Source organism: Penicillium longicatenatum, assembly GCF_028827895.1.
Source record: "Penicillium longicatenatum strain IBT 33135 chromosome Unknown contig_4_segment0_segment0, whole genome shotgun sequence".
NCBI lineage: Eukaryota > Fungi > Ascomycota > Eurotiomycetes > Eurotiales > Aspergillaceae > Penicillium > Penicillium longicatenatum.
Window position 1 is genome coordinate 1,160,228 of NW_026643122.1, and position 27,994 is coordinate 1,188,221.

The window sequence follows — 27,994 nt, forward strand, 5'->3', positions numbered from 1 at the left end:
CCAGAATTGAGTCATCCGCAAAACAGTGAACTCAGTGTTCCATACTTTCTGCGGATATAGGTGAAATCTGACCCATAACACTTGATATAAAGCGACTACCCAATGGTGCCCATGAACAAAAGTTAGTATTTGCAGCTTGTCAATTTCGAGTTTCACTCTTCACTGACTCTTGAATAAGGTTGTTCAACGTGCAATAAGCGCCGCATCAAATGTGACCGTGCGCAGCCATCGTGCCAAAAGTGCACTAATAAGGGTCTTGACTGTCCTGGGTATAAACCGAAATTCCGATGGGCCGGTGGGGCGGCTGTACGCGGAGAACTGAAAGGACTTCAGGCTCAGGCAATAGCAGAGTCCCTCCGGGCAAATGAGAGTTTGCTGAGCAGAGTTGTGGCGCCGGATATTGAGTCGTTAGGTGGACTTTCATTACAAGAGTTAGTGGAATACTACGACAAGACGATCGCCCCTCGTATGGTCTGGTTCGACTCCGAAGACAACATCTACCGTTGCCACATCCTTCCGCTCGCACAGAAAAACAAAGTCGTCCGTCTTGCTATAGCTGCAGTCTCCGCTCAACATGCGGCCTGCGGTCGAGGTGATCACAATTTCCCCGAAGATGCGCGCAATGAGGCAGTGACCATGATCACGAATTATATCACTGAGGTCACAAACCGCGTTACCGGCGGACATGATGTTGAGTTTGGTCTAGATGTGGATGCTGCCGAATGGATCCTAGCCTCAATGCTAGTACTTTCGTGCTATGAAATGGCACACTCAGGCGCTGAAGCTGCAGAGTTTCACAGAAAGGCAGCTCGCTCCCTCGTGTCTACTCTTGCTACGACAGACCATTGCAAGAGCAAGTTTTTCACTTCAATGAGAAACAAATTATCAATGTATGAGGTCTTCGGCTCCACAACATCGTTCGATGTACAGAGTATCCAAGACGCCGTGCTCTCAGACCCTGCAGATGAAATGGCAGGCGACGATGAGACAACTCTTTTTTCCGGATACGTCAACCTCATACACCAGGTCACCATGCTTGGACGACTTGTCCCAACAGCTTCTGGAGCCAATCGCGACTGGAAAGAAGAATTCGGACTCGCGCGCGGGATCACCTTGATGGCGATTGGTAGACATTCTAGTATCAAAACGCCCTCTCACCGACGGGATCTTATTCGCCTTGTGGATATTCATTACAATGCCGCTCTTCTATATGTATCTAGATGTCTTGGTCTCGATGCTCTTGGTCCTAGCGCCTTGGATCAAACACATACAGCTATTTCAGATCTGCTGCGGCAAATTCATGCTATGGAAGATATGGATTATTGGCTTCAAAATCTACCCTGGCCTTTATTCATAGCTGGGGCAGAAAGCTATGGCAACCTTGCTAGGCAGATGGAAATATCCCAGCTATATAAGAGAATCCCGTACTTTACTGGCCTTCGGCATTACCATGATGTGCTGAGTTTCTTAGATACATTTTGGTCTGGCGCTGAGCCTGATTGGCAAGCCCTAGCCAGGGAATGGGAGGAGTCTGGTAGAAGGATATTAGCATATTAAATATCTAGGTATCATACAGGCTTTATCACATGCTCACAATCAATATTATCAATACAAGGCTATCAAAGAGAAAATCTATCCAGTCGTTATGGAGCCCTCCAATTGAACAGCACAAAATTAGTCGAACACCCTCACTAACCGCGTCTAGAGGTATCTCAAGTATGAAAGGACATACACATCATCTCGCGTAAGTTAAGTGGACAAGCAAGGCAACGTTCCATTCGAGCCGGGATAAAGATCAGAAAAAGCGCTGGCGTAATATTTATCTCTCCTTAATCACCCGTCCGCCCAGGTGGTGTGACCTGCTAGGTATCTAGCTATGTACTCAATAAGATCGTCATACTAAATCTCAGATACTGCGCCTTACCTCACAATATCAATATGATGTTCCATTATACTGTAACGCTCCGTGTTGCTGCCTCCTGCCTAAACGCCACTCGGAGATCCTTTCCCCTTTGGGCCATGCATAACAACATCATGGCACAGGCCTTTGTGATACTTCACACCTCCGCAAAAGTTGATTCAACCCTTGGTGAAAGTCCTCCGATTACTTTATTTCAACATCCTCTCCCCTATACGCTTGTCATCAATATTTTCCTCACGCTTCACCCAGCATAATTAACCCGAATTCCTCTTGTCTGGAGATCTATCGCGGGTTTATGCTTATCGCCCGGCTATGGCGTCACCGGTAAAGACTGGATATTTTCAAACCCTCCAGACCATCAACAAAAATCAAGTCATCATTCGAGACAGGATTTATGGCGAGCATATAATCACTGAGCCAGTGCTTGCCGAGCTTCTCCAAAGCCCGGAGCTGTTTCGTCTCAAAGGCGTCTGTCAACATGGAGTAACTGCCCTCCTAGGCTTTGGCCCGAAGGTAACCCGGTTCGAGCACTCAGTTGGTGCATTCCTACTAGTGCGCAAAGTTGGAGCCACCGTACTTGAGCAAATCGCTGCCCTGCTTCACGATATCAGTCACACCAGTCTGAGTCATGTGGTCGATTTTGCCCTGTCCAAGCCCGGAGAGGGGAGTTACCATGAGGTTCACAAGCCCCGGTACTTGAAAAGAACCAATTTGGCTAAGATTCTCACTCGTTACGATCTCGGATACGTGGAGGCATTCGAGGAAGATCTATTCCCGTTGGTCGAAAAGGCGGCTCCACAGCTCTGTGCCGATCGGCTTGACTATTCACTTCGCGATGCGGTAGCGTTCAAGAAGCTTAGCCTCGTAGAAGCACAGAAAGTTTACAAAAACCTCAAAGCGCATCCGTCTGCCACTTCGTCTGCTCGTCTTCTTGTTCTCGATGATCCGCGGCTCGCATTATCACTTGCGCGATCATACTTGGCAACCGATCGAGATGTCTGGTCCAACCGTGCCCATGCCGATATCTATAAGAGGACAGGCCGTATCATTCGGGACTTAGCGGCCTCTGGACATGTGGATGATGATGCACTCTGGGGTCTTTCTGATGAGGATTTCTGGACATTGCTTCGGAAGGCCGCGACGCCGGAAATATTATCTGAAATGGACAGACTTGAGACAGAGGGTCTTCCTGATGAGGCGAATCTACTTCTTCCGGCGGCTGCTAAGATCCGGACTATTGATCCGGATATTTGTCAGGGACCGGAGCAGGAGCCTCTGCCCTTGTCGGTTGTTTTTCCGGAATGGGGTGTGGTGCGCAAGGAATATGTTCGCAGTCGCGAATTAACGCGAGAATAGAAGCCATGTCTTGAGATACCAGATAATTGTTCTTAGTCAAATGTGATACCGTTCGCTTTACAAGTAATATCGATGTATCAATGGAGCAGTGATTGACAGAATCTGATAACCCCAATTTCACGCCATGTCTCGGCGGCCCATCTTATTAAAATTGTTCTAATGTTTTTACATAGTTCCCCAAGCCCTGTGGGTCAAGTGCACGGCCAATACTTGCGCATGCAGTGCCAGCTTCGGTCTAGCGCAACTTGATCAAAGCCGATCCCTCCTTAAAAAGGCAGTAAAGGTGAGAAGTTTGGACCAGTGGGCGAATTCCTTACTATTACCCTCCACTGGTAGTTGACGGGAAAGAATCGCATCGAAAAGGATCGTAAATGGCGCTGCTTTGAGCTGCCAATCTGAATATTGTTTTTCTAGTTGGGATTTTCTGTTAATTCTTCCGCTTCTCGGACTGAATCAAGGCTATCGAAGCACAACAGGAGCTCGACTCATTCAAGTAAAACAGGCACCAATCAAGACTTCAACTTCGGTGCTGACCTCCAGAATCAAACGATAGACAATCCAGATTGTTCAGGGCAGCGTCGTGACTAACCCAATCTGTGCTAGAGGTTGTTATCTTCATTACAAGACTAGGTATATAAAGCCCAGTGGGCCCGAGGAATTCCATCATCAAGCTTTCTTTCCAACTATGACAGCCAAATCAAAAATTTTGGTTGTTGGAGGGGGAGGCGTCGGCGCCATCGTTGCTTTGAACTTGGACTCAGCATCCGGTACGGAGGTTACTTTAGTCCTGAGATCCAACTACACGGCCGTCACACAACACGGATTTGAAATACAGTCATGCGATCATGGAAGACTAGTTAACTGGCGACCCTGGAAAAGTGAGTATTACATTGAAGTCTGCCATGGCAACACTGACACGAATACAGTTGTCAACAAAATCCCACATATCTATTGCGGTGAGGATGCCTTCGACTTCGTGGTCGTCACAGCAAAGAATATACCAAATTCCTCCGCAGACCTGGCCTCCCAAATTTCACCATCAGTCACTCCTGGAATCACAACTGTCGTTCTGATACAAAACGGACTCAACATAGAACGACCTTATCTCGAGAGATGCCCTAGAAACATCATGCTGTCTGGAATCAGCATGATTGGCTCCGAGGAAACCAAACCCGGCTTTATCAAGCATTCATTTGCCGACCATCTCACAATAGGACCTTTCCGCAATCCCAACCTTGAGACTACTAAAGAAATCGAAGAGGCAGAAAGGTTTGTAGATATCTACTCTGCTGGAGGTAAAACCTTCTGCATATACGACAAAAACGTCCTATGGAATCGTTGGAAGAAATTGGTCTACAATTCGTCCATGAATCCTATTTGCGCTATCACGGGGCTAGATGCCGGCCAAATCAGAAGGGCCGGTGATTCTATTGCTACACTAGTGAGTGATTCTATGCGCGAGATAGAAGCTGCCGCAAAGGCGTCGGGGTATGAGCTTCCAGCGGATATTGTCGAATACATGGCGACTGTCGACCCCGTCGAAGACCGGTTCGCGCCAAGTATGCTTCAGGATGTTAGAAAGGTATATTAACTTGCTTATTTTGCTAAACGATTTTTGCTGACTGGTCAGGGTAACTCGATTGAGTACGAATATCTTCTTGGAGAGCCACTGAGAGAGGGCAAGAGGCTTGGGGTGGCAATGCCTGTTTTGTCTACATTATACGCGTTGTGCTCAGCTATCCAATGGCGCACCAAGGAGGAGCGGAATCACTGAATTGAGAGGAATGGATTCTTAAAAAAAAAAAAAAAAAAAAAAAAAGATTTTTGATATTTCTCTTAAAATTTATTCATTCAGAAAACGGTTGCACACCCTGTGTCGTAAGGTATATTGATTGCTTCTAAATAATGTTCAACGACGAGTTGCATTGCATGGACCTCCTTTAGCAACAACTAATCTCATATTCATGTCTCATCTTCCATCTTTGAACTCCTCGCAGATAGCCTTGCCAAACCTAGCAATTGCCTCCGTTATCTGGGGAAGCGAGGCGCTCGCAAAGGTCACACGGAAGAACAAATCACAACCCTGCGCACCACCTGCACGAAATGCACTTCCCTTACAGCACATAACGCCCATTTTCAACCCCCTACAATAAATTCGATCCTCAATATCAAGCATCGTGTCGAATTCAGATTTGGCAGTGCTAATAGCCATTGGATGTGCGCGCCAATCAATCTTGATCCAATGAAACATGCCAGCCTTGGGTGTCTGCCAAGAACAGATATCCCGAGGTAGGTAGTCTTCGCAGGATTTGAGCATCACATTTAGACGCTCAGTGTATTCATTCTGTAGATGTATGAGCCAATTTACCAGTCCCTCGTGGCCCCATACCTCATCCAAGAGCGTGTGTACAGCCAGCTGAGACAACCCACTCGGACAAACAACAGTAGCATCATGGAGATATAGAAAGCGAGAAATGATCTCGGCAGACCCCGTCATCCAGGAGCATCTCAACCCAGGTGCAAGGATCTTAGAAGTCGAGTCAAGACGGAGAACTCGTCCTGATACATCTAACGAAAGAAAGGATGGGACGAGCTCGCACAAGAAAGAATCAACCGCTTCTGTGGCAGAACGTGTCGGCTCAATTCCATTTGTTGCGCTGACCTGTGTGCCAAGGCCAAGTCGCAGGAAGTAATATGGGTCATCTTCGATGATATACAGATCGTGTCGCTCGGCAACATCATAAATTTCGTTGCGCCTTTCCAGGCTCTGTGTGACGCCAGTGGGGTTCTGACCTGTCGGGATAAGGTAAAGCAGAAAAGGCTTTCTGGCTCCTCGTTCCGCAGGATTCCACCCCGATATCAATGCATCAAGGTTGACCGCTGATAGACCTTGGTCATCCATCGGGACGCCGATTGTACGGACTCCAATAGGCCGTGCTGCTTCAATAATTGCAGAGTATGTGTACTCTTCCGTGATGATGAAATCGCCCCGTTCACAGAACGTCCGAAAGATACAGTCAATGGCTGAAGTGCTCCCCGCAGTTAATGAGCATTGCCAATCCGAGTAAGGCGGATTGTGTACAACATCAACGTGCTCGGTCAAGAAGCGTATGAGTTGCTCCGATCCCGCGCTATGTCCATAATTGAGGGACACCGCAAGGTCAAATGTGGACTTCTTGTCTTGAATGTCATATTTCCCAATTGTTTTAGATTCCGAACAAATGGAAGAGCTTTCGAAGTATTCTGGTCTGCTGGGAAAGTCCATGGACATTTTTAGAAAGGGAAAGTATTCTGGAGAAGGTCTTCCTGTGCCGAGACTAATGACATCCCCACTAAGCTCAGCACCGGCTGCCTTTAGAGTTGCGGCACCGCGAGATCTGGCTTCCAGATTCAGACGGTGCTCAAAGGATTTAGCTGGTGGTTTTTGGGAACACCTTGGACTCTTGAACATTTCTGAAGTGGTAATCGGTGCGATTGTTCCAGTCAGCGGCTCTGAACTCTGTCTTTGTGCAGCAATATCAGAGAAAGACAGCATGGAAGACATTGCAGATGATGTAGAGGAGATTCAATTTTGATGGGGTAGATTGAGTCGAAATGTAAGATTATCTTGGCTGTGGTGGGTTTGTCTGGATGTAAATTTACAGCCCTTGAAGAGGAATCATTCTATCACCTTTATTTATATGCTTTGTGCCATGTGGTTATTTGTTCCACCATGGCATGTCAGAAGGCTAGTTATATCATAGTTCCAAAATCATCGCGGTGGAGATCGCTGAGATGTTTGGATTTCTCTTATTTGGTACCATTTCCGGTTAGACTCGGTGGCTCTCCAAAGAAGTACTGTTTTAAGTTAAGCTTAATCTACAGACCTCAACTCTGGTACCTTATCTGGCCTCGCGTGCAATCCAGTGCACAATAGAAGCTAAAGATCGGAAGCAGTTTATCAATATCTAGTAAATAAATTCCATATGAAGAACCCGGTCCCGTATATCCGGAAATAAGATACAAATCCGGCCCCTTGGGCCTGTGACACCCTGAAACGATCAACGATCAGCGCTAAATACAAAATTTTCTATCTATCTGAATGTTCTATCTAAACAGAAATCTCCTTCTCCTTCAAAATCGTCTGGAACTTGGGCTTGGACTCAATGGGCGATTCAATCTGCTCGTGGGCCGGAAGACATGGCAGAGTTCTTGAGACACGAACAGTATCCAGGACACTATCAGATAGTGTGAAAATGTCGTCTATTTCTTCGAGGGTGCGTCCTGATGTCTCTGGGAACAGGAAATAAATCATCGGGACCATTACGGTATTCAGCACTGCGAAAACGAGAAAGTATTTTTGGCCCATTTTGTTGAAGGCGAGAGGTGTGATGTGCGCAATCAAGATGCTGAAGGCGCCTCCCACGCTGATGCTAACGGAGTTGATGGTGGCGCGTAGATGGAGGGGCGCAACCTCCGTGGCATATAGGTAAGGTATGCCCCCATAGCCGATAATGTAGCTGAAATGGAAGAGGAAAAGGAAGAACACAGCAGCATGGCAGGCCTTGATATTGTCCGTTTGGGATCCGAGGCCGGCGATGCAGGCTAAGCATATAGCGTTGCCAATGGCGCTACCCATCATCAGGCGGCGGCGTCCAACTCCCTCAATGATGAAGACACAGAGTATAGCGCCGAAGGGTCCAGCTAGCTGATACACAGCTGCCAGAAGTCTTGCTGTGGACTCCTTTAGTTCAAGATTGTTTTCGAAGATTGCAGTCGCTGTGGGAGCAAGTCAATGAACAGTTCTGTGGCAAGTTGGACATTATGTAAGATTGAAAAAAATCAAAGACTTACTGTAATATGTAGTGACTGTAGCTCCAGTCAATTGTAGAAACAACAGACCACCGACCGCGAGCATTGCTCGGTGAAAGACTCTCTGTGGTCCCATCTGAAAGAGTTGCTTGAAATCTGTGTTCCCGCCTGCCAAGCTCAGTGAAGCTTGCACTTCGCTGATCGTGCCTTCAATTTTCTCATCTTCAGCACCGATATCAGCTAGAGCGGCTAGGATATATCTGGCTTCTGCAATTCTGCTTCTCTGAATTAACCAGCGAGGCGATTCAGGTAGAAGTATCGCAAATGTCAAGACAGTCGCAGACAGAACAGTTGGAAATGCAAAGGGAATCCGCCATGCAATGCTGCTTTTAGTCTTGAAAGACATTCCAAAGTCGAAAAACAAAGCAGTTGCGCATCCCAGGCCCGTGAATATGCCTTTTGTGACAACGTGAGAGCCACGTCGCTTGGCTGGGGCAGTCTCAGAGACCCAAAGAGGAATGGTGGCCAATAAGATACCAGTCCCCATTCCCACAAGCATTCGTGACACGATGAGCTGTACCAATGAGTAGGATGAGGCGTTTAGAGCATAACCAGTGATCTGAGTGGCTGCTCCGACCATCATGGTACGGCGACGGCCCAGCCAATCACCCATCCAAATGCAGGAAAATGACCCCAGAAAGGAGCCAATCGCAAAGGCGGCCACAACGGTCCCTTCCAAAGAAGACGCATAATCTTTGTTTTTGGCATGCACCACGTCGATTTCAGGAAAGGTTCTGTTGAAGCTGTCCAAAGACAAAACCCCTCCAAGCGAAGCCGTGTTGTAGCCAACCGACATGATCCCCGGCATCAATACCCCAATGATAGCTGCGACATTGAGGCGAGTACCCCGAAGACCAAGAAAACGTGCCATAGTTGCGAAGTATGTAGATCAGCAGCCAAGACCTTTCGTCCCCAGAAAGTATCAAGGGATCGAAGTGATCGACTTTTGTACGCGCAATCAGACAGCTCTAGCGTGGGTCAAAAGAAGCTTAAGTAGATTCACATCTTCTTGTGATCAATAGGCCAAGCTTTTCTATTATTTCAAAGTTCCCACCTGCTCACGGAACTCGGCTGTGGCAAGGCGTTGGTTCTCACATTCCATTCTTGTGTTATGCATTAAATTCCCGCAACGGAGGCGAATCTGCAGACTGGCCACCAGGGTCGGGCTAGACCACCCAACACAGTTAAAGTCATCTGCAAGGCTTTTACCATTCTTGTCAGTTGACTTGGAAACTATGGAACCAATGAAGTCAAATTGACGTGAATTTCCAAAGGGAGGTGGTCCTGATTGGCTGCAGAGAACTATGTACCCAGATGCATAATGTTGATAGACAGGAAGATACCTCGGTCTTTCGATCATGGTATTAACCTCACTTTCTGCCCCTGTGTGATCAGCGATATCAAAGTATACATACCTCGCGGTTCAAAGGGATCTGGGCCTCCAGAGCTTCATTCGACCAGTGGATCATTCACCGCCCCACTCACTGGCACTCGGATACTTCCTATCATTTTTTTATCTCAAACACCAATCTCATCCTAGGAGCACCAGAGTATCGGAAGCGGTATCAATGGGGTATTCTATCGCATTCTACGCCTACTAGCTTCCAAGACATGTACAGGACTGACCTGGTCCAATGACATAAATTTTCAATTCAACCTGCCCCTCTTGTCATCAACCTTGGAACACCCACGAGATAATTTTAACCCTTGAGACTAGCCGTCAAGTCACAATGGCTAGCATTCTCCAACCCAAATCCCAGACAACGGTCTTTCTAGACCAGCCGCCCAGCTGTCTCGAATTCTGCCCGGAGATCCGTGACCACTTCGTGGTGGGCACTTACCTCCTATCCGAGACCAAGAATGAGAGTGGAGACATCCAACAGACCAAAACCGGAAGCTTGCAGTTATGGAAATTAGACCCGAACACCAATGCACTGTAAGTAAAGCATTTCAGACTGGATCACGGGGCTTTTCTCCCGAGAGCTCTAGACCTGACATCGGACAATTCAAGTTTAACTCTCATTCTTCAGATCCTTGGTGCATAGACTGGCACTCCCCTATGCAGTCTTTGATCTCCACTTTCACCCAAGGGAGAAAAACAAGTTTGCCATCGTGGGAAGCACAGGGCTAGCAGCCTTGTTCACCGTCCCTGAGGATCCCACGCCAGCCATAACTCAGATCTGGGAGAAGCAGATCCATGAAGATACCTCAATTCCAGCCCTGTTTTTGGCTTGGGCCCCTCAGGGTTGGTTCCCTCGACCGGCATCTGATGGCTTTGCTGTTACTTTCTCGGATAGCCGGACGACTGTCTTTGGCACTGATGGAAATATCACGGACCAAAGTGGGATTGAGGAATGGGGGTCGTTTGAAGCTCGTCAAATGATCGAGGTCTGGTTTGTTGCGCTGGCTGCAATCAAACAAGTCCCTGATACAAGCGAGGACATTGAGACGACTATTCCTTTCATGCTGACTGGTAATGACTTTGGGTCACTACATTCCCGTCTCTTTGAAAACCATTGCGGTCAGCCGAATTATGATGATGATGAGCCGCTCGGTTCTGTGATAGTTGAATATGATGATCGGGCTCGTCATCACACGGCTGGTGTAACAGCTATCTTACCCCTTGATATTCCGACGGTAGAAAACGCGCCCATTATGCTAACAGGGAGCTATGACGAAGGTCTGCGCGTGTACCATGCTACTTCTCGAGGCAAGGTCCTCGCAGAGCAGGGCCTGGGTGGTGGGGTGTGGCGGCTGCAGTTACTATCAACAACAGAATCCCCTGGGTCGGATGAAGGCTTGGAGCGGCATTTTGTTGTCCTTGCGAGCTGTATGCATGCTGGAACAAGAGTTGTACGAGTCACCCAGAAAGAGCAGGGACAGGGTCCAGCGGAATGGGATATTCAAGTTCTGGCGGAGTTTACAGAGCATGAGAGTATGAATTATGCCAGTGATGTGTGGAAGGGCGCGTCGGAATATTCGGATGCATTGCAGGCATCGTCCGAGTTACTTTGTGTGTCAAGTAGCTTCTATGATCGTCGGCTTTGTGTCTGGCGGGTCAATGTATAGCATGAGAAACATACTAGTCCAATTACCCACTTGTTAGCTTTCTGGTTACACATGATGTCCTACGCTTCAAACGCTCAGATGCGATCTTATCTTTAGACGTATTGTCATAAGAGCGCTAGATCAAATTACAATGCATGCAACCGGCGTACAAGCACATGTGCATCCGATGACCAGGACCAGACCATAAAAAAAAAAACCAATGTAACCGTTCATATCCATTGCAGAGATAACACCATTGTGATGCTTCGTATTAAACAATTGTCTCCAACTCCCGAGCGTAGCCTAGTGTATTCTCGATCACGGTGCCACTGGCCACCAGGATGTCCTTCTCGGACCTAGTTGCCGTCTCGGGCTCAACAGGGAAGTATATCCGTCCGTCGCGAAGAATCCATCCACGCTGCTGAGCAAACTCGATGACTGCGCCCTCCGACTCGAGGAACAGAAGGTTCTTGGCGTTGGAGATAGGGAGGGAGGGGTAGGCCTTCTCCGAGCAGTCTGCAATCTCGCTGCGAATAGTGCCGATAAGAACCTAAGACAAATTGGTTAGTAAGTACACCGCAACTATGTCCAAGTTTTGCAAAAGCAAAGAGTCGAGTCTTACATTAGAGAACAGGCCGAAATCTTCATCTGGCACGCGCTCGGACTTCGTCTCCCGCCACACCTTATCATAGCTACCCTCCATCAAGTTCCGCTCAAGCTCGACGGGGTACTTGATGTAAGTATCATCTTCAATGCGGCCACCCTTCAAGCTAGCCTCTTCCACCAGTCCCTCCAACACAGTGTGGAAGTTGGCACTGTCACCACTGCTCAACAGGAGCAACAAGTACAATCCTGTGATCTTGCTGCGCTGGCTTGTGCTGAAATCGACTTGAGATGATGGTTGTTCAGGCCCACCGACGTGACGCTCGAGGTCGTAGAAAGGCTGCAGCTGTTGGTAATATCGTGTGAAAGTCTGGGCATCAGTTTGTCGGATCGAGACGAGGGCGCCAAGCTCAAGTACCTGCCGGGCGACGACGACAAGCTGAGGGGTTGTGGAGGGAGTCGGGATCAAGGCATTTTGGGTGAGAAGGGCGCGCTTGGCTTTGCTGAGAAGACCGTTGGCGGCGTCGAGCTGTTTGCGCTCAAGAGCGTTCTGTAGCTCCGGGACAAGGGTGTTGAGGTCGGACATCATGGGTGTGAAGGATGCGATGAGAGCAGATTAAAAGCGTATGGAGGAATGGGCCCAGACAATCCAAAGGTGAGATTGTTAGGACAAGCGAAATGATATGGAAAGCTGTGGATGATGCGAGTTGGCCGAGCACTTGATGACATGACGGAGCTACCGTGGGCGGTCAATTTGGATCCACGTGACTACCTACTAGCCAGTTGATTTGATTTACTTGCATACAAACTTTGATTGCTCAGTAAATAATTTACAGTGACGGGTCATAAGTATTTGCACCCCCTCGCCCCACACCCCCTGCTTATATAATATTCTGCCGGTCAAAAACCTTGGAAATTGTATGAATTCCTACCTAATATGGTGTATACCACCCTTGAGACTCAATAATTGCCTCGACACGGTGCGGCATAGTCTCCGAAAGATGGCTAAAATGGCTAAGATCAAGCTCATCCCAAGCCTGTTGCGCTGTCTCGACTAAGATTGCCTTTGTTTCGTTGTTATTCCTCATATGGATCAAATCAGGTCGAAGTTTATAAATTGCCGCTTTAAGTAATGCCCATAGGTTCTCAATAGGATTCAGATCCGGTGAATGAGGTGGCCACTCCATAAACTCGATATTCATCTCCTCTAAAGCTTCTCGTACAACGTAGGCAGTGTGTGTTGGTGCGTTATCATGCTGAAATATAGCGTCTTCATTCGCCATTAAAGTAGGTAAAATTCGACGATATAAATCCTCAATAACGAAGCGGTTAATACCTCCTCTTTCAGATTCAGGATCTCCAAAAAGCGGGATCAATCCAGTACGCCGCACAGCCCCTGAAAACGCTGCCCAAAACATCTACTTAACTTGCTTTCCACGCTAAGGTAGCCCTTAGACTTGGCCCTCTTTTGGTTAGTCTCTTGGACGAGTAAAAGTCCACTCCCGGCGGACACCAATTCCACGTTCAACCGTACACTCATCAGACCAGAAAACTCGGGCCCAATCCTCAGGCGTAAAGTGTCGATATCGGTAGGCCCATCGAAGTCGTTTCGTGGCATTCTCCTCAGTTAAGTATGGTCGCCAACTACAGCGCCACTTCCGGAGGTTCTCAGCGTTTAGAAGGCGTTGAATCGAACGAATTTTCACCTTATGGTCAACCTCAGCGAGTAGATCTTCACGTGTAATTCTTGGATTACCATGAATAGCCTCGAGAATTCGGTCTTTCTCTGCGTCAGAGAGCTTTTTTGGCCGACCAGAGCGTGCCTTAGAGACACCTTCTCGTCGTTCATGCTCCTTCTTAATTGTATATCGAATTGTAGATAGTGGGATATAGGGATAACGCTTTTGAATACGTTTATATCCCCATTTAATAGCGTGGAGCTCGCATATACGCTCACGTATGGCGGATGTAAGCTCCGCTGAGCGGGCCATGTTAGCTGAAGCTGATAGATATTAGGAGATATAGTGAATTAGACAAGAAAGGGGGTAGTTCTAATAATATTGAACGCGAGACTATACACGACTAATTTAGCGTGATTTCTGATACGCGAATTAGGAAGGCGGTACTAGCGGTGAGGGAGTGGGTCTTTAGGGGGGTGCAAAAACTTATGACCCGTCACTGTATCTTAACTTGATACATTTCACTCTCTCTCTTTTTCAACCAATCACTTTCCTGTCAACCCATCAGAGTAATACCAATTTTTCTAGTGTTGGGAAGAACGGTGTACCCAACCCAGTCGCCGGATCCCACCCAATCGTCGCATTCCAACCAGCATTGTGTACGGGAGATGCCGCGCAACCTTGCGACGCCCCATCCACGATATCCGTCAACCCATCTAGCCCTGTTGTATACAGCCAGGGGTTGAGGAATCCTAATCGCGGTTTTCCCTGTGTCAAGCGAATTGCATTCAACTGAGATACTATACCGGCAATCACAGGTGCAGACGCGCTAGCAAACATCAGCATGAGTATACGCTCATCTAGTTCAAAGGTGTACAGACCTTGTTCCCCCGACAGTTAAATACACACCATGATCTCTGACCATAAAACGGCTTGCTTGGGCTGAAATGTCGGGGATACCTCTACCAGTAGCATTGAACAGTCCTTGCCATTGGTCACCGTTTTTGGTCAGAAAAGTTTGGACAAGAGATTCTTGATATGATGGTCGATCAAAATAATCTGAGAATCCACCCCCAGAAAAGCTAACCGCATGCTCAGGTGAGCTCCCGAAAGTCCCACCGACAGATGTAACGAATGGGCAGGATGCCGGCCAACCGGGAATGAACTTGGCTCGGTAGCTTCCATCATTACTTTCGCATGAACCTCCAGGTCCAGCGTCACCACTACTGAAGATGACCGTGACGCCTCTGGCACCTAGCTGAGCAAAGAGATTGCAGCTGGCTGTGGCATATGATTTCGGGACGCTTTGCTCCGGCTCGCCGTATGACATGGTTATAACGGCTGGGAGGTCCTCGTCCGGGAGGCTAATGAGATAGTGAAGCTGCTCGAGGTATGGCTCATTTGTTGAGGGGCCTGTTGATTCACCATCAGGAATGACGGGCCCTCGGCCACCAGTGGTGTAAAAGGTCACCAATGCGCGGTACGCCAGCGAAATGGAGTACTGAAGATCCAGGCTGGCCTCAACGCTATTCTTGGTGGAATTTTCGTCGTTTTGGCCACCATTGATAGAAACCACAGTGAAATTTGCATCCGTCTGATCGGATGCGTATAATTGCATGAAATGAAGAAAGTCGCTGTGACGAGCATACTGCTCCAAAAATCCGGCTATACCTAGTCGATTTCGAGGATCGGGTGTTGACGTCGTGTTATAAAGGCCGTAAAGATCTCGCAAACAACTGGGTGTAACTACTGTTCCACATCCTGCAGATATGTCTTCTGTCGTGGCGACAACATGTGGCTCATCGCTCAAGCCACGCAGGGGACTGAACTCCCAAAATCGCGTCGTTGGCTGGATCAACTGGATATAATCACGAAGTTCACTTGGTACTGAATATTCAAGAGCTCTGACTATCGTGCTATCACCGTCCTTGTTCTTGTACGAAAAGAATTCTGTTTCCAGCATGCGCTCTGCTTGAAAGACGGCAGCTTCGAAGGTGAGCCAGTTCCCGTCCAATTCAATAGAGTCCGGGGAGATATTTTCTGAGTTCAACCAGGAAAGAATCTGATTCGTCACGACGGGAGAAGGACGTAGCAATTGTCTCACTTGTTCGCGCTTCATGTGCTGGCCATAACTAGGATGTCCTGGTGTGGAAATGTCAATCACGATTTGCTCGAATATCGCAAGGGTATCTGGTGAATTAATTGCAAGCCGAAATTTGATCAGAGCCAGAGGCGATGGCTTGTCGCCCTTGAGCCAGCCAAAGGGAGCATCTTCTAGCTTCTCGAGGACTTGATGGCTGGAGATGCCAGCCAAAACCACTCTGATCCAGCACACAAACAATACGTGAAATGCAAGCTTGGAAAACATCTTGTCTACCGACAAGTAAATATGTTTCCAGGGGCTTTAAAGAATGATATAACGGTCCTCTGCGCGAATAAAAATCTAATGTCCTAAATACAAGGCTTTTATAAACCTGAGTCTCCCACTACTGATTTGACGGATACTAGCAGGGCCCTGTCGATGGGTCGCACAAGGGGGTTGGTGTGCTTGTACAATGGTTGCAGTTCTGTAGTCCGTGGTTCATTGCCTAGAATATTGTGTATGTAGAAGATCGATTTCAATTTTGCTTTCTGCTCATAGAACACTACATGTAAGATTAGAAGACTAGTCACCATTCAGACTTATACCACAGTTCAGCCACAGCTGAAAGCCTAGAATTTTCCAATGTTGAGGGGCACGAATGTGGGGACCAACATGGGTATGTCCCAGCGGGTCCACGGGTGCTACCTAAATACAACCCACCTGGGCAATACAACTCTGAAGAACGCTTGCAAAACACCAACATGTAAAGAGAAACATCACAAGACATAATGCTCGTTGGTGATTGGCCTATCGTAGTGGCAGAGCTTCACTGAGTGGATAATCAGGCTATGTTTGAGGATCTAGGCGTGTTGAATGATTATCTGTGAGGAAGGACATATCACCGGGCTATGAAATATGAGCAGATCCAGAATAGGGTCATGACCAGAATGACTGCACAGATTGATGGGAATCAAATCCTGATCTGAGCACCTGAAAATTCCGAAATTGTCTCATTGCCACGAAATGATACCAGCAGGCGTTGCAGGGTTGTTGGTCTTAAGGCAAAATGATTCTTGCCTTGTGGCCTGATGATGCGGATCATCCGAAACTCCGAGATGCGGGATGATCGACGTCACGGAGAATGAAGTCTGAGCTTGTGCAGCTGTGTCTCACTCTCCACATTTAAGGCTCCTGGTGGTTAAACGGCAGCGCTTCAGAATTAATTTTTCAGGTGTGTTTCTGTGGAGAAATGTTGCGTTGTGGATAGCTCCCAGTCTGTTGTGTTTCAAGCTTCCCACACTGACGGAGTGCGTGGAGATTGTGCATAGGTTGACAGGCCCCAGTTTGACAAGATCTGCACGAAGACTTATATCATTTCTAAAAACCCCACTTGATTCTTCAAGCCATATCATCATTCCTATTGCTCTGTGCCTCAAAGCAAATCAACATACAACTGCGGGGTGGTATGATTTGTCTGAGATCGAATCGACGTCATTCCTACTACAAGTACATTCCACATTCCGATTAATATCTCATCTTCCAACTTCCCCAACCCATAGCTTCCAAACCGCATTATTCCAAACCACCATGGCGGATTCTGATGTTCAACAATCTCGCCGGCTCTCAGCCGACAATCAAATCATCTCGAAGTCTGATATTCCCTTGAAGGAACGGTTCTTCCGGTACTTTCAACATGAAATCACCGGTATGTCCCCACACCTGCCCCAGGTCATCTCCACACATAAACTAAGACTTAAACCAACCCCCAAGCCTTGCAAAATTCGATGGACCACCTCATCGACACGTCCCTGATAGGAGGGGAACGAGCTGATGCGACAGATCACTGTCTGGCCGGGATTGTGCGGCTCTCGAATGAAGTGAAAGATGCAGCGAGCTACATTCCAACTTACGACCAGAGAGTCTATGCTGAGGTACAAAGAGAAAAAATGATGCCAAGATCGCGCAGCTGACCACTTCCAGGCCATCAAAGCTTTGCAGGACAAGCTGACCGAAATTCGTGCATCATTCGAGCCTCGCTCGAAATTCAGCTTCAAGACCAAGAAAAATGCTTCTGCTATCTCTTTGCATGACGCAGCGACTCTAGCTTCCCAGGGCCGGCGGAGTATTCCCGGATACCGGTCTCCAGGCGCATCTTCAGTCGGTTCTTCTGCCAACCATACCCCGAACGATCCTTCTACTCCTTTGAACGAGCCGGATAAACAGCAATGGGAAAGACCAGAGGTCGCGCCCACCTCATTCCCATCAATGTTTCCTGGAGGCAGTGATAAAGGTTCGCCCGATGCGAAGCCTCACTCGGGTTTCGCAGCCAGCGGTATCTCTTCGGTCTCGGTAGACAACCACCACAATCTACATATCATGCTTCCGGCTTCCGGATCAATGGCCAATGTTCCTGCCTCGATGACTTCTCTGCGGCACTGCATTGTGGACATGTCCATTCCAACTGCGAATGGAAAGCCATATGCCAGTTTGACTATACGGGATGTCAAGCAAAGCCTTTTACTCTGCAACCAAACCAATGGCCCTGCCCATATTACTGGCGTTGAGAATAGCATCATAGTAGTTTCATGCCGCCAGTTCCGTATGCATCACTGCAAGAATGTCGATGTCTATCTCAGCTGCTCGAGCAACCCGATCATTGAGGACTGCTCCAATATTCGCTTTGGTCGGATTCCCAAAGCCCATGTATGTTTTGGTTTTTATCTTTTGATGCTTCCACTCTGGCAGGGCTGGTTTGCTAATCTGATTTCTTTCCCTAGGCTCTGGATCATGACCGCCCGGATCATCAAGACCGTTGGAGTCAAGTGGAGGATTTCAAGTGGATCAAACCCGAGCCCAGTCCCAACTGGAGCTTACTGGACCCGAGCGATGCCATCCCAGAAGAAGTCTGGACAGAGATTATCCCCGGCGGGCCGGGCTGGTCTCTTGATGACATCCTGCGAGCAATTAAACTTGTTCAAGGATAGTTTTTTCCTATCTTCCGCTTCAGTAACTACCCTGCGGACCAAAAAGAAAAAACCATTGACCGATCATTTCAGTCGACTTCCGCAATCGACTAACATTCCTTTTTGTAACACATTTACTTTCGCTGATTGCCATCGCGCTTTCGTTCAACCTTTTCCATAACATTTTGATTTAATTCCTTTTATTGAAATTCCTCGGTTTGAATCAATTTACTGGTTGGTGGCAATCCACGGGCTCCTATATGACTTTCATGATCTGCTCTTTTAGCAATAGAAGGCAATCGATTATGGTGCATTGATCATGCAATGTATTTAGTTATGTAAAAGCGGCCACTTATGAACACAGCGACCGGTTTACCTGCAATACTCTGCCACACAGTTTAAAACTCAACCTTGAACACCAGGACCTGGGTATCCAGGTTAAACCCAGACGAGTCCTTGTAGGCAAACTTTCCACCATTCATGTACCCTGGGATCTTGTCAGCTCAACCCAAGTATTGGAAACTCCTAATAACTTACCATCTTGAGTAATAAAGTCATTATCATTCATACTGAACAGGAAGTACTCCTTTTTGCCCCTCCCATTGCTATCCTGCGGATCAACAGGCACAAGTGCCAAACTCTCCCACTTCTCGTTCAGAAGATTCTCGTCTTGATCACCACCATTATGAAGCCCAAACTTCGCCAGCTCAGAATTCACATTATAATCCAGGAATGAGCAGTACTCAACCGGAATAATACCCGACTTCAAAACGCCTTTGGATGAAGCAATAGCTCCAGTAGCGGTATCATAATTCTTCAACCCTTTTAAATCCGTAATAGACGAGTTTCCCAGCATAGAGAACACATCCGCATGTCGATAAACTGACCTTGACTCGCTCTGCCCATGCCCAAAATCTGAGTCCCGCGACAGGACTAAGAAATCTCCAGTAGGCAGCTGATGGATCTCCGACTGAGCAGCAACCTTCCACTCTTTACCGGCCTTAGTCTCCGTATAATCAAGATACTTGGGTAACATAACCACCCATTCATGAATATACCTTGGCACCCGACCCGAGATATCATAAGCAAGCAAACGCGCGGGCTGCTTATTCTGTAGCTTAGGTCCACCCTCCTGATCAAGCGCAGATTGCATAAGCGTATATAACGTCTTCCCATCAGCCGAGGTAGTCAAGCCCTCAAGGCCCTGGCTATTAGCACGGCCGGTCACCGTGTCTTTGGGATGCGGCACATTAGAGGGATCGTAGGTCGGTGCCGAGTCCGAACTGAAACTGACGGTATTGTTGCGTCGGGGTAGGATGGCTTGCGGAGGCTGGATGGCGTGCTCCATGCGTCCCTTTGAATTAAACTTGTACACGTATGGGCCGTACTCATCGGAAATCCAGAACCCGCCGTCCGTGGCCAGCGCGAGGCCTTCAGGGTCTATGGCGATTCGGCGTCCGCCTGCGCCTTCGCCGCCGAATCCGTCGCCCGTGTAGGTTGCTACGGGCATTTCGGGGAAGCCGGGATAGGAGAAGCTGCCGGTGACGTCGGCATCCAGGCCGGTTGTTGGTTGGCCATCTGGGCCATAGAGAAGAATTGTGTCCAGATAATTCAGGTTGAGGTTTGGCTTGGAAGGGTTCTGGGCGGAGGCTTTGGGGGCTAGTTTCAAGGTGATTTGAAACTTTTGGATGCGCGGGTGGAAATTCAAGGTTCCATTGGTGTTCCTGAGAAGTTTTAGCTTCCCTAATCTTGGTCAGGTTAGGTGGACTTGGAGAGATGAGATAGGTCATACCAGCCTTGGTCTGGAATCGCGTAGAGTATTCCGGAGTATACGTCGTGGGATAGTTTGCGCCAGGAGGATTTCTCAATAGCGATAGAGCTACCTATACCTCCGATTGTATCGCCATATTTGTCTCTGGCATTTGATGGAATAGAACCATAGCCTTGGAGGCCGGTATACTGGTATGTGGTGCCCCCGCAAGTAGTCTGATCGACAATGTGGTTGTAGGCGGCCGCAACGGTCGCCAACAGGGCTACTGGTAAAGCAAATCTCATTGTGAAGTCACAAACACTGGCGTGGATATTACAGACATCTTTGAAGCGCAGGAAATGGGAATGATTTATGTTCACTCTTGAATTCCGAAGTCGTACGCGCAAATCTCGGACGTGATACACGCTAGAGGAGAGTACGACGTGCAAGGGAGGGGATCGGTCGTCATTCGCGCGGGGAGCGTGCTGATTCCATCGCCAAGATCGGGCGCCGGTTATCAATCTACATTTCTGGGCACGAATATGATAATCCCTACTATGTTGGAAACATATAGCCTCCGTTTACCACGCGAGGTACTAGATTTGTTGACCTGAGCGGAGTCATCATTTCCAAAATTGCTTTTGTTGTTGTTTGCGCGAACGGTTATATGAAAGCTGTTCAAGTCCATCGATTGGAATACATATTGAGTTACCCGCTCCATGTCGTGGGAAGACCGCGATAATTGTTGGCGTACATTCCGAGATCTTGGAATACGGTTTCATTGCCTGTATCAACGTTAATTGTGCATAGGAGAAGGAAAAATATGATTCTAGAAGCCTACCCTGCAGATGCTCGACTCGATGTTCATTTTCCTCAGCGAGTCTTTCCAGCTCTTGGCCAGGTTCTGGCTCATCGGGCTGTTTAGTGCCCTCGGCTGTCGCAGCTTTGCCCCAATTGTTCATTGCGGCCCCGATCATCAGGATCTGCGCATTGGGGTAATCGATGAACTCTGGCTGCAGGGGAACCCATCGGAGATCGCCGAATTTTTCGCGCACACTGCACTCTGATTAGCACAAGTATGTTTATCGCATGGCAGGTAAAACTTACGATTCAGGATAATCTGCCTCCTTGGGCAATTGGCCCTGAGGTGGGCCAGGGAACTTTGGGTTTTTAGACTGCACGATCCAGCTCCCGCGCTGGCAAAGGCCAAAGTTCTTTTGGATCTCACCTAGTTCGGCAGGGATGGTCAATTCGTAGGCGAGATGAGATGCCCGTTGCGTCGATGTGATTGCGTAGACACCTTCTGCATAGGGTCTTGCGTCTTCGGTGGTACGTTCGCCCCGAGTTGCAGTTTGGTATGTACTGCTCGCGACGAACTTGTCCTGAAGATCTCTAACGGATTGTCCTGCTTTCTCCACAAATGCCATGTCCCTTTCCTTGGCTGAGGTGGGGAACTTCTTCTTCGGGAGCATCAACAAACGGCATCGGGCGTCTTTGTCCACTGGACCCTGATCGTTGTCCAACTCAGCACCGAGAGGAGTGGGACGAAGCACGAAGAAGCTTCGCGCCACGTCACTCATACCATGCGGATCATCCACATTGACACGCGGCCGAAAGAAGAAGTAAATGATGCCCTTTTCCAAGATGCTGGAGGGGACAATACTTTCTCTCTTATCGGATTTGCGAACCCCGGATTCTTTGTCTAAATCCGAATCCTCGCGCTTTTCGGTAGAATGTTGGGTTCCAGTAACACCACCTGGCATCCTCTGTTCAACAGGCTTTGTGGCAGACATCCCACCCGTTGACGGGCCCGCGCTGTCCTCTACCTTCGGCTCTTTCTCGATCTCTCTCTGTTTGTTGGGCTCCTGGGGCTTCTCTGACCGGGCCTTGCGTTTTGAGCCAGCAGAATCTTTTCCACTTCCACTGGCCCCCATGTGATCGGTGATGGCTTCTTTGGCCTTCTGGGCGGCCTGGCGTGACGATGCTCGAGTAGCCATGATGGTATTGGTGTTTTATCACAATAACCTCAATGAGAGATCATAGATATAATGGTGATAAGTGATCGCTCATTCAAGAAGCCTTTGACATACTCCACAGGCGGACAATGGGCTCATAACCTCATGATATATAAATGACGTCATGTTTGCTCACCGTTGAGCCTGGTCATATTTTGTCACTCGCAGAGAGAGCCAATAAAAGATCGACCGTACAGAAATTGAAAGATTACATAAAAGAATCAGTCAAGATCCATATCGTCGACTATGGCGGACTCGTACATTTCAGCACTGCTATCAGTTGACCATGCATCTGAGCTCGAGCCACCGTTAACTCTGTCCTCGCGGAAGTCATGCAGAGAAACCGAATGAGCAGCTTTCATAGAGTCGTCTGGAATTTTACTGCGTCTCCGTCGTCGCTTTGAAGACAAACCAGGCACTGACATTGGCTCTTCGCCCGGTCCAGTCTTGAAAGTTGAGCAGGGGGAGTGCGACGAGTGGTACCCCGTTCCAGACATGCTGCTTGGCTTGCGCTTCTGGCCTCTTCTAGGGGCTGTCAATGGCTTAGAAATGATTTGTTTCGATGGATCATTGCCTAGGCCGTTCATGTACTCTATAAGCTCGCGCTGCCATCCTTCGAAGAAGTCCGGCAGACATTGGAACTCCAGTTTTTGGACAGCAGGGTTAGGCTCATCGTCCGGCTCCTCGATATCATACGGATGGTAAACTTTAACATTCGGCATCTCTGGTGGAATGTTCAAGTTGTCGGTAGCCATAGGTGTTGAGGGGCCAGACCCATTCAAACTATGTTCGCTGTAATCCGTCCGGGAGTCGGATATATCGGGGGTCGTGGAAGGCGAAGATCGTGTTGATTCAGTTGGCCCAAGTGAAATGTTTAATGACTCCAAATCCTCCATTTGAATATCATTAGCCATTATAAAGGAATAGTAATGGTAGGTGCCTCAATGTATAACTGTAGGCGCCACTGCACATAACGTCACCAGTTGGTCAAGATTCGTTACCAAGGACACATGTCATAGAAGGCAAATGGTGCAATAATACAATGATGTGCCGCATTAGAATAGACAAAGGATCCTAAGCCTAACTAGGAATATGGACAGATGATAAATAGAAATCTCTCCGGTATGACCGTCGGATCGTAGTGTTCCAGATGTTTCCAGCAGCGGGGAGATGTAAAGTCCCCGGTTCGCCAATGATAAAGAGCCACCACAACCACTCACAACTCATAGATTCATGATGCAGGTGTTAGGCTCAGATCTGAATTAATATATACAATCATAATTAATATATTAATCTACGAATTACAAGCTCCTTGTTAAAAATAGTGTCATGTATAGAATCGATCCTACCACGGACCCTTTCCCCCTGACCGCTCACCGCCCGCGGGCATGATTGGCTGCCGCGATTCGCTTACACAATAAGTCCACGTTTAGTTTACCTTGCTACGCCTGCTACGCTACAGCATAGGTATCCAACCACTGCGCCTTGCCCTCTTGTTCCACTCAGGCAAGTGGATGCACTGGTTGACTCTTTGATTCCATTTCTTCTCGCGTGCGGAGCTTGCAACTGTTCGGTGCGGCTCCGGCCAGGTCTTTCACGATGCAGTCCTCCCCAAACATGCTCACCAAGGTAAACGCCCCCTCGTTATGCCCGACGCCAAAGCAACCGCCTTAATCGCGCCCTGTTATGTCCGCTTGATTCAATTGCATTTACTGATCCTTGTCTGTCACGCAGTTTGAGTCCAAATCCTCCAGAGCCAAGGGAATTGCCTTCCACCCGACACGGTCAGTCGGTCCCGCGGGGACACCTACACACCAAGCTAGAGCATCTCCACTAACCTCAATACCAGGCCATGGATTCTCGTTTCGCTTCACTCCTCAACCATTCAGCTATGGGACTACCGCATGGGAACTCTCATTGACCGATTCGAAGAGCACGATGGCCCAGTCCGCGGCGTTGATTTCCACCCAACTCAACCCCTGTTTGTGTCCGGAGGTGATGACTACAAGATCAAGGTCTGGAACTACCAGACCCGGAGATGTCTTTTCACATTGAATGGTCATTTGGATTACGTGCGCACAGTGTTCTTCCACCCTGAACTCCCCTGGATCCTGTCTGCCTCCGATGACCAGACCATTCGGATCTGGAATTGGCAGAACCGCTCTTTGAGTAAGTGGTATTAGCTGTATTCCGTGTCCTAGGGCTGTACTAACGGCCCGCTCTCTATCTAGTCTGCACCATGACCGGTCACAATCACTATGTTATGTGCGCTCAGTTCCACCCCACCGAAGACCTCATCGCCTCGGCCTCGCTCGACCAGTCCGTCCGTATCTGGGATATTTCTGGCCTGCGAAAGAAGCACTCCGCCCCGACGTCGATTTCCTTCGAGGATCAGATGGCGCGAGCCAATCCCAACCAGGCAGATATGTTCGGCAACACAGACGCCATTGTGAAGTTTGTCCTGGAGGGTCATGACCGCGGAGTGAACTGGGTGTCGTTCCACCCTACATTGCCACTGATTGTTTCAGCGGGCGATGACCGTCTAATTAAGCTCTGGCGGATGAGTGACACCAAGGCGTGGGAAGTCGACACCTGCCGTGGCCATTTCCAGAACGCCTCTGCCGCTTTGTTCCACCCGCACCAGGACCTCATTCTCTCCGTCGGCGAAGATAAGACCATTCGTGTTTGGGACCTTAACAAGCGAACCTCCGTTCAGTCATTCAAGCGCGACTCCGACCGTTTCTGGGTGATTGCGGCCCACCCCAAGATTAACCTGTTCGCCGCTGGCCACGATACTGGTGTTATGGTGTTTAAGTTGGAGCGTGAGCGACCTGCCTCGGCCGTTTACCAGAACCAGCTGTTCTACATCACTAAAGAGAAACACGTTAAGTCATATGACTTCGCCAAGAATGTCGAGTCCCCTCCGATGCTTTCGTTGCGCAAACTGGGCTCCCCGTGGATCCCCCCGCGCACCGTTTCCTATAACCCAGCTGAACGTGCTATTTTGGTCACATCCCCCGCCGACAGCGGAACATACGAATTGATCCACCTCCCTCGTGATGCCACTGGCGCAGTCGAGCCTACCGACGTCAAGCGCGGCCAGGCTACCTCTGCGGTCTTTGTTGCTCGTAATCGTTTTGCGGTCTTCAACCCTTCAAGCCAGCAGGTTGACATTAAGGACCTAAGCAACTCCACTACCAAGACCATCACCCCTCCCGCTGGGACAACCGATATCTACTTCGGCGGCACTGGTTGCCTCCTGTTTATCACCCCCACAACCGTCGTTCTCTTCGATATCCAACAAAAGAAACAACTTGCGGAAGTTACCGTCAGTGGCGTGAAGTATGTTGTTTGGTCCAACGACGGTCTCTACTGTGCCCTGCTCAGCAAGCACAATGTTACCATTGTTACCAAGACCCTAGAGCAAGTTAGCACTCTCCACGAGACCATTCGCATCAAGAGCGCAACCTGGGACGATGCTGGTGTGCTCATCTATTCCACTCTGAACCACATCAAGTATTCACTATTGAACGGGTATGTTAATGATAAGACGATTTTTGGATATAATGTGCTAATATTTTTTGACAGCGACAATGGAATCATTCGCACTCTGGATCAAACTGTCTACCTTGTCCGTGTCAAGGGACGTAACGTCTACTGCCTTGACCGCAATGCCCAGCCCAGGATCCTCGAGATCGATCCTACTGAATACCGTTTCAAGCTTTCCTTGGTCAAGCGGAACTACGATGAGATGTTGCAGATTATCAAGAACTCTAGCTTGGTTGGTCAGAGCATTATCTCCTACCTGCAGAAGAAGGGTTACCCAGAGATTGCTCTGCAGTTCGTTCAGGACCCGCAGACTCGCTTCGATCTTGCTCTTGAGTGTGGAAACTTGGAGGTTGCTATCGAGATGGCTCGCGAGCTGGACCGTCCCAACTTCTGGAGCCGCCTCGGCGCTGAGGCCTTGGCCCATGGTAACCACCAGGTCGTTGAAATGACCTACCAGAAGCAGCGAAACTTCGACAAGCTCTCGTTTCTCTACCTGGCTACTGGTGACGAGGAGAAACTTTCTCGTATGGCTAAGATTGCTGAGCATCGTGGTGACTTCACTTCCCGTTTCCAGAACGCTATCTACCGTGGAGATGTTGAAGATCGCATTCAGATGTTCAAGGAGGTTGACCTGTATCCCCTGGCCTACCTCACTGCCAAGTCGCATGGCTTGACCGAAGAGGCTGAGTCCATTTTAGAGTCTTGCGGCTTGACTGAAGACCAGATCGGCTTGCCCTCTCTTGAAACCCCTCTTCAGACCCCCTCGTCCTATTGTTCCTACCTTCAAGTCCAAGTGGCCTGTTAAGGCTGCCGGTCACTCTTCATTTGAAAAGGCCCTTCTTGGAGAGGTCGGTGCTGGTGACGAGGAGGCTACTGGCGATGCCTTGGAGTTTGGCGAGAATGAAACAGAGGCTGTCCTTGCTAAGGATACCCTGGAAGATGAGGAGGAGGATGCCTCCGGATGGGATATGGGTGATGATGTTAATGTTGAGGAGGACGTTGAATTCGTCAACGTGGAAAGCGCAGAGGCTGGTGCGGGCAGCTCCGAGGCTGATCTGTGGGCTCGTAACTCTCCACTGGCAGCTGACCATGTTGCGGCCGGCTCCTTCGACACTGCTATGCAGCTCCTCAACCGACAGGTGGGTGCTGTGCAGTTCGCTCCTCTGAAGGATCGATTCCTTGAGGTCTACAAGGCCTCCAAGACCTACCTTCCTGCCACTACTGGCCTGCCACCCTTGGTCAACTACGTCCGGAGAACTACCGAAGAGACAGATAGCCGCAAGGTCCTGCCCATCATTCCCCGTGATCTAGAGACCATTGCCAGCGTTGACCTCCAGGAAGGTTACGCTGCCATGCGGACCAACAAGTTGGAAGACGGTGTGAAGATTTTCAAGCGTATCTTGCACACAGTCCTTGTCAACAGCGTCTCCTCTGAGGAAGAGGTCGAGCAAGCAAAGAAGATTATCTCCACTGCTCGGGAGTACATTCTCGCCATGTCCATTGAGCTTGAGCGTCGTTCCGTCCCTACTGATACCGAGGAGGGTCTCAAGCGCAGCCTCGAGCTGTCCGCCTACTTCACCATCCCTAAGCTGGAGGTTGCTCACCGTCAATTGGCGTTGATGGCTGCCATGAAGCTATCCTTTGCCAACAAGAACTACAACTCTGCCTTGGGCTTCGCCAACCGTATGCTGGCTAACGGTGGCTCCGCCAGGCTTCTGGATCAGGCCCGCCGGATCAAGGCCCAGTGTGAGCGCAACCCGTCCGACGCCATCGACATCGAGTTCGACCAGTTCGCCGAGTTCGATATCTGCGCTGCTTCCTTCACTCCGATTTTCAGCGGTTCTCCTTGCGTGACCGACCTATTCTCAGGCGCCAAGTACCATGAGCAGTACAAGGGCAGCGTCTGCCGGATATCCGAGGTCACCGAGATCGGCGCTCCGGCCAGTGGCCTGCGCCTATTCGTCCCCGGACTCTAAATTCAACATGACGAAGTTTGACGGTTTCCCTCCAGCTTTCTTTTTTCTTCTTCACATGAAGCTACAAAATGGGTTTTTCTTCCATATTCGTGTAGAAGAAGTTTGTGTGTTTGGCGGCGCTTTTTTGGGAGAAATCTCCCGCTTCACACCCTGTCTAGATTTGTACCCGGGATTATAATTGTTTAGCGGTTCAGTTTATG

General features: G+C 48.9%; 15 protein-coding genes across 15 annotated transcripts; 6 read left to right on the plus strand and 9 right to left on the minus strand.

Annotated features, from left to right (window-relative positions):
* Positions 1 to 102: 102 nt before the first annotated feature.
* On the plus strand, positions 103 to 1,557 carry N7484_007243 (Zn(II)2Cys6 transcription factor; the record flags this gene model as incomplete). Its single annotated transcript, XM_057117630.1, has 2 exons — positions 103 to 121; positions 179 to 1,557. The coding sequence occupies 2 exons, from the start codon at positions 103 to 105 to the stop codon at positions 1,555 to 1,557; spliced, it is 1,398 nt and encodes a 465-aa protein (XP_056970665.1).
* Positions 1,558 to 2,233: 676 nt separating this feature from the next.
* Positions 2,234 to 3,277, plus strand: N7484_007244 (uncharacterized protein; the record flags this gene model as incomplete). Its single annotated transcript, XM_057117631.1, has 1 exon — positions 2,234 to 3,277. One exon carries the CDS (start codon positions 2,234 to 2,236, stop codon positions 3,275 to 3,277), a length of 1,044 nt encoding a protein of 347 aa, XP_056970666.1.
* Positions 3,278 to 3,962: 685 nt separating this feature from the next.
* On the plus strand, positions 3,963 to 5,051 carry N7484_007245 (ketopantoate reductase family protein; the record flags this gene model as incomplete). The annotated part of the gene is made up of 3 exons (XM_057117632.1): positions 3,963 to 4,155; positions 4,204 to 4,859; positions 4,908 to 5,051. 3 exons carry the CDS (start codon positions 3,963 to 3,965, stop codon positions 5,049 to 5,051), a joined length of 993 nt encoding a protein of 330 aa, XP_056970667.1.
* Positions 5,052 to 5,246: 195 nt separating this feature from the next.
* Positions 5,247 to 6,821, minus strand: N7484_007246 (aminotransferase-like domain-containing protein; the record flags this gene model as incomplete). Its single annotated transcript, XM_057117633.1, has 1 exon — positions 5,247 to 6,821. The coding sequence occupies one exon, from the start codon at positions 6,819 to 6,821 to the stop codon at positions 5,247 to 5,249; it is 1,575 nt and encodes a 524-aa protein (XP_056970668.1).
* A 546-nt stretch (positions 6,822 to 7,367) lies between these two features.
* N7484_007247 (uncharacterized protein) lies at positions 7,368 to 8,999 on the minus strand (the record flags this gene model as incomplete). The annotated part of the gene is made up of 2 exons (XM_057117634.1): positions 7,368 to 8,035; positions 8,111 to 8,999. The coding sequence occupies 2 exons, from the start codon at positions 8,997 to 8,999 to the stop codon at positions 7,368 to 7,370; spliced, it is 1,557 nt and encodes a 518-aa protein (XP_056970669.1).
* Positions 9,000 to 9,858: 859 nt separating this feature from the next.
* Positions 9,859 to 11,197, plus strand: N7484_007248 (uncharacterized protein; the record flags this gene model as incomplete). Its single annotated transcript, XM_057117635.1, has 2 exons — positions 9,859 to 10,064; positions 10,159 to 11,197. 2 exons carry the CDS (start codon positions 9,859 to 9,861, stop codon positions 11,195 to 11,197), a joined length of 1,245 nt encoding a protein of 414 aa, XP_056970670.1.
* Positions 11,198 to 11,447: 250 nt separating this feature from the next.
* Positions 11,448 to 12,365, minus strand: rpnL (proteasome regulatory particle lid subunit rpnL; the record flags this gene model as incomplete). Its single annotated transcript, XM_057117636.1, has 2 exons — positions 11,448 to 11,726; positions 11,799 to 12,365. The coding sequence occupies 2 exons, from the start codon at positions 12,363 to 12,365 to the stop codon at positions 11,448 to 11,450; spliced, it is 846 nt and encodes a 281-aa protein (XP_056970671.1).
* Positions 12,366 to 12,711: 346 nt separating this feature from the next.
* On the minus strand, positions 12,712 to 13,062 carry N7484_007250 (Transposable element tc3 transposase; the record flags this gene model as incomplete). The annotated part of the gene is made up of 1 exon (XM_057117637.1): positions 12,712 to 13,062. The coding sequence occupies one exon, from the start codon at positions 13,060 to 13,062 to the stop codon at positions 12,712 to 12,714; it is 351 nt and encodes a 116-aa protein (XP_056970672.1).
* Positions 13,063 to 13,251: 189 nt separating this feature from the next.
* N7484_007251 (uncharacterized protein) lies at positions 13,252 to 13,770 on the minus strand (the record flags this gene model as incomplete). The annotated part of the gene is made up of 1 exon (XM_057117638.1): positions 13,252 to 13,770. The coding sequence occupies one exon, from the start codon at positions 13,768 to 13,770 to the stop codon at positions 13,252 to 13,254; it is 519 nt and encodes a 172-aa protein (XP_056970673.1).
* A 252-nt stretch (positions 13,771 to 14,022) lies between these two features.
* On the minus strand, positions 14,023 to 15,826 carry N7484_007252 (S53 family peptidase; the record flags this gene model as incomplete). The annotated part of the gene is made up of 2 exons (XM_057117639.1): positions 14,023 to 14,287; positions 14,340 to 15,826. The coding sequence occupies 2 exons, from the start codon at positions 15,824 to 15,826 to the stop codon at positions 14,023 to 14,025; spliced, it is 1,752 nt and encodes a 583-aa protein (XP_056970674.1).
* A 1,302-nt stretch (positions 15,827 to 17,128) lies between these two features.
* On the plus strand, positions 17,129 to 18,525 carry N7484_007253 (putative tubulin-specific chaperone c; the record flags this gene model as incomplete). The annotated part of the gene is made up of 4 exons (XM_057117640.1): positions 17,129 to 17,246; positions 17,312 to 17,472; positions 17,522 to 18,244; positions 18,319 to 18,525. 4 exons carry the CDS (start codon positions 17,129 to 17,131, stop codon positions 18,523 to 18,525), a joined length of 1,209 nt encoding a protein of 402 aa, XP_056970675.1.
* Positions 18,526 to 18,902: 377 nt separating this feature from the next.
* N7484_007254 (esterase-like/phytase family protein) lies at positions 18,903 to 20,559 on the minus strand (the record flags this gene model as incomplete). Its single annotated transcript, XM_057117641.1, has 3 exons — positions 18,903 to 18,991; positions 19,042 to 20,228; positions 20,297 to 20,559. The coding sequence occupies 3 exons, from the start codon at positions 20,557 to 20,559 to the stop codon at positions 18,903 to 18,905; spliced, it is 1,539 nt and encodes a 512-aa protein (XP_056970676.1).
* Positions 20,560 to 20,968: 409 nt separating this feature from the next.
* Positions 20,969 to 22,251, minus strand: N7484_007255 (uncharacterized protein; the record flags this gene model as incomplete). The annotated part of the gene is made up of 3 exons (XM_057117642.1): positions 20,969 to 21,039; positions 21,096 to 21,310; positions 21,362 to 22,251. Coding segments are annotated over 3 exons (1,176 nt in total), but the record flags the coding sequence as incomplete, so codon positions are not given.
* Positions 22,252 to 22,490: 239 nt separating this feature from the next.
* Positions 22,491 to 23,183, minus strand: N7484_007256 (uncharacterized protein; the record flags this gene model as incomplete). The annotated part of the gene is made up of 1 exon (XM_057117643.1): positions 22,491 to 23,183. The coding sequence occupies one exon, from the start codon at positions 23,181 to 23,183 to the stop codon at positions 22,491 to 22,493; it is 693 nt and encodes a 230-aa protein (XP_056970678.1).
* Positions 23,184 to 23,868: 685 nt separating this feature from the next.
* On the plus strand, positions 23,869 to 27,794 carry N7484_007257 (coatomer subunit alpha; the record flags this gene model as incomplete). The annotated part of the gene is made up of 6 exons (XM_057117644.1): positions 23,869 to 23,898; positions 24,004 to 24,053; positions 24,119 to 24,438; positions 24,501 to 25,803; positions 25,858 to 26,517; positions 26,576 to 27,794. 6 exons carry the CDS (start codon positions 23,869 to 23,871, stop codon positions 27,792 to 27,794), a joined length of 3,582 nt encoding a protein of 1,193 aa, XP_056970679.1.
* Between the last annotated feature and the right edge of the window lie 200 nt (positions 27,795 to 27,994).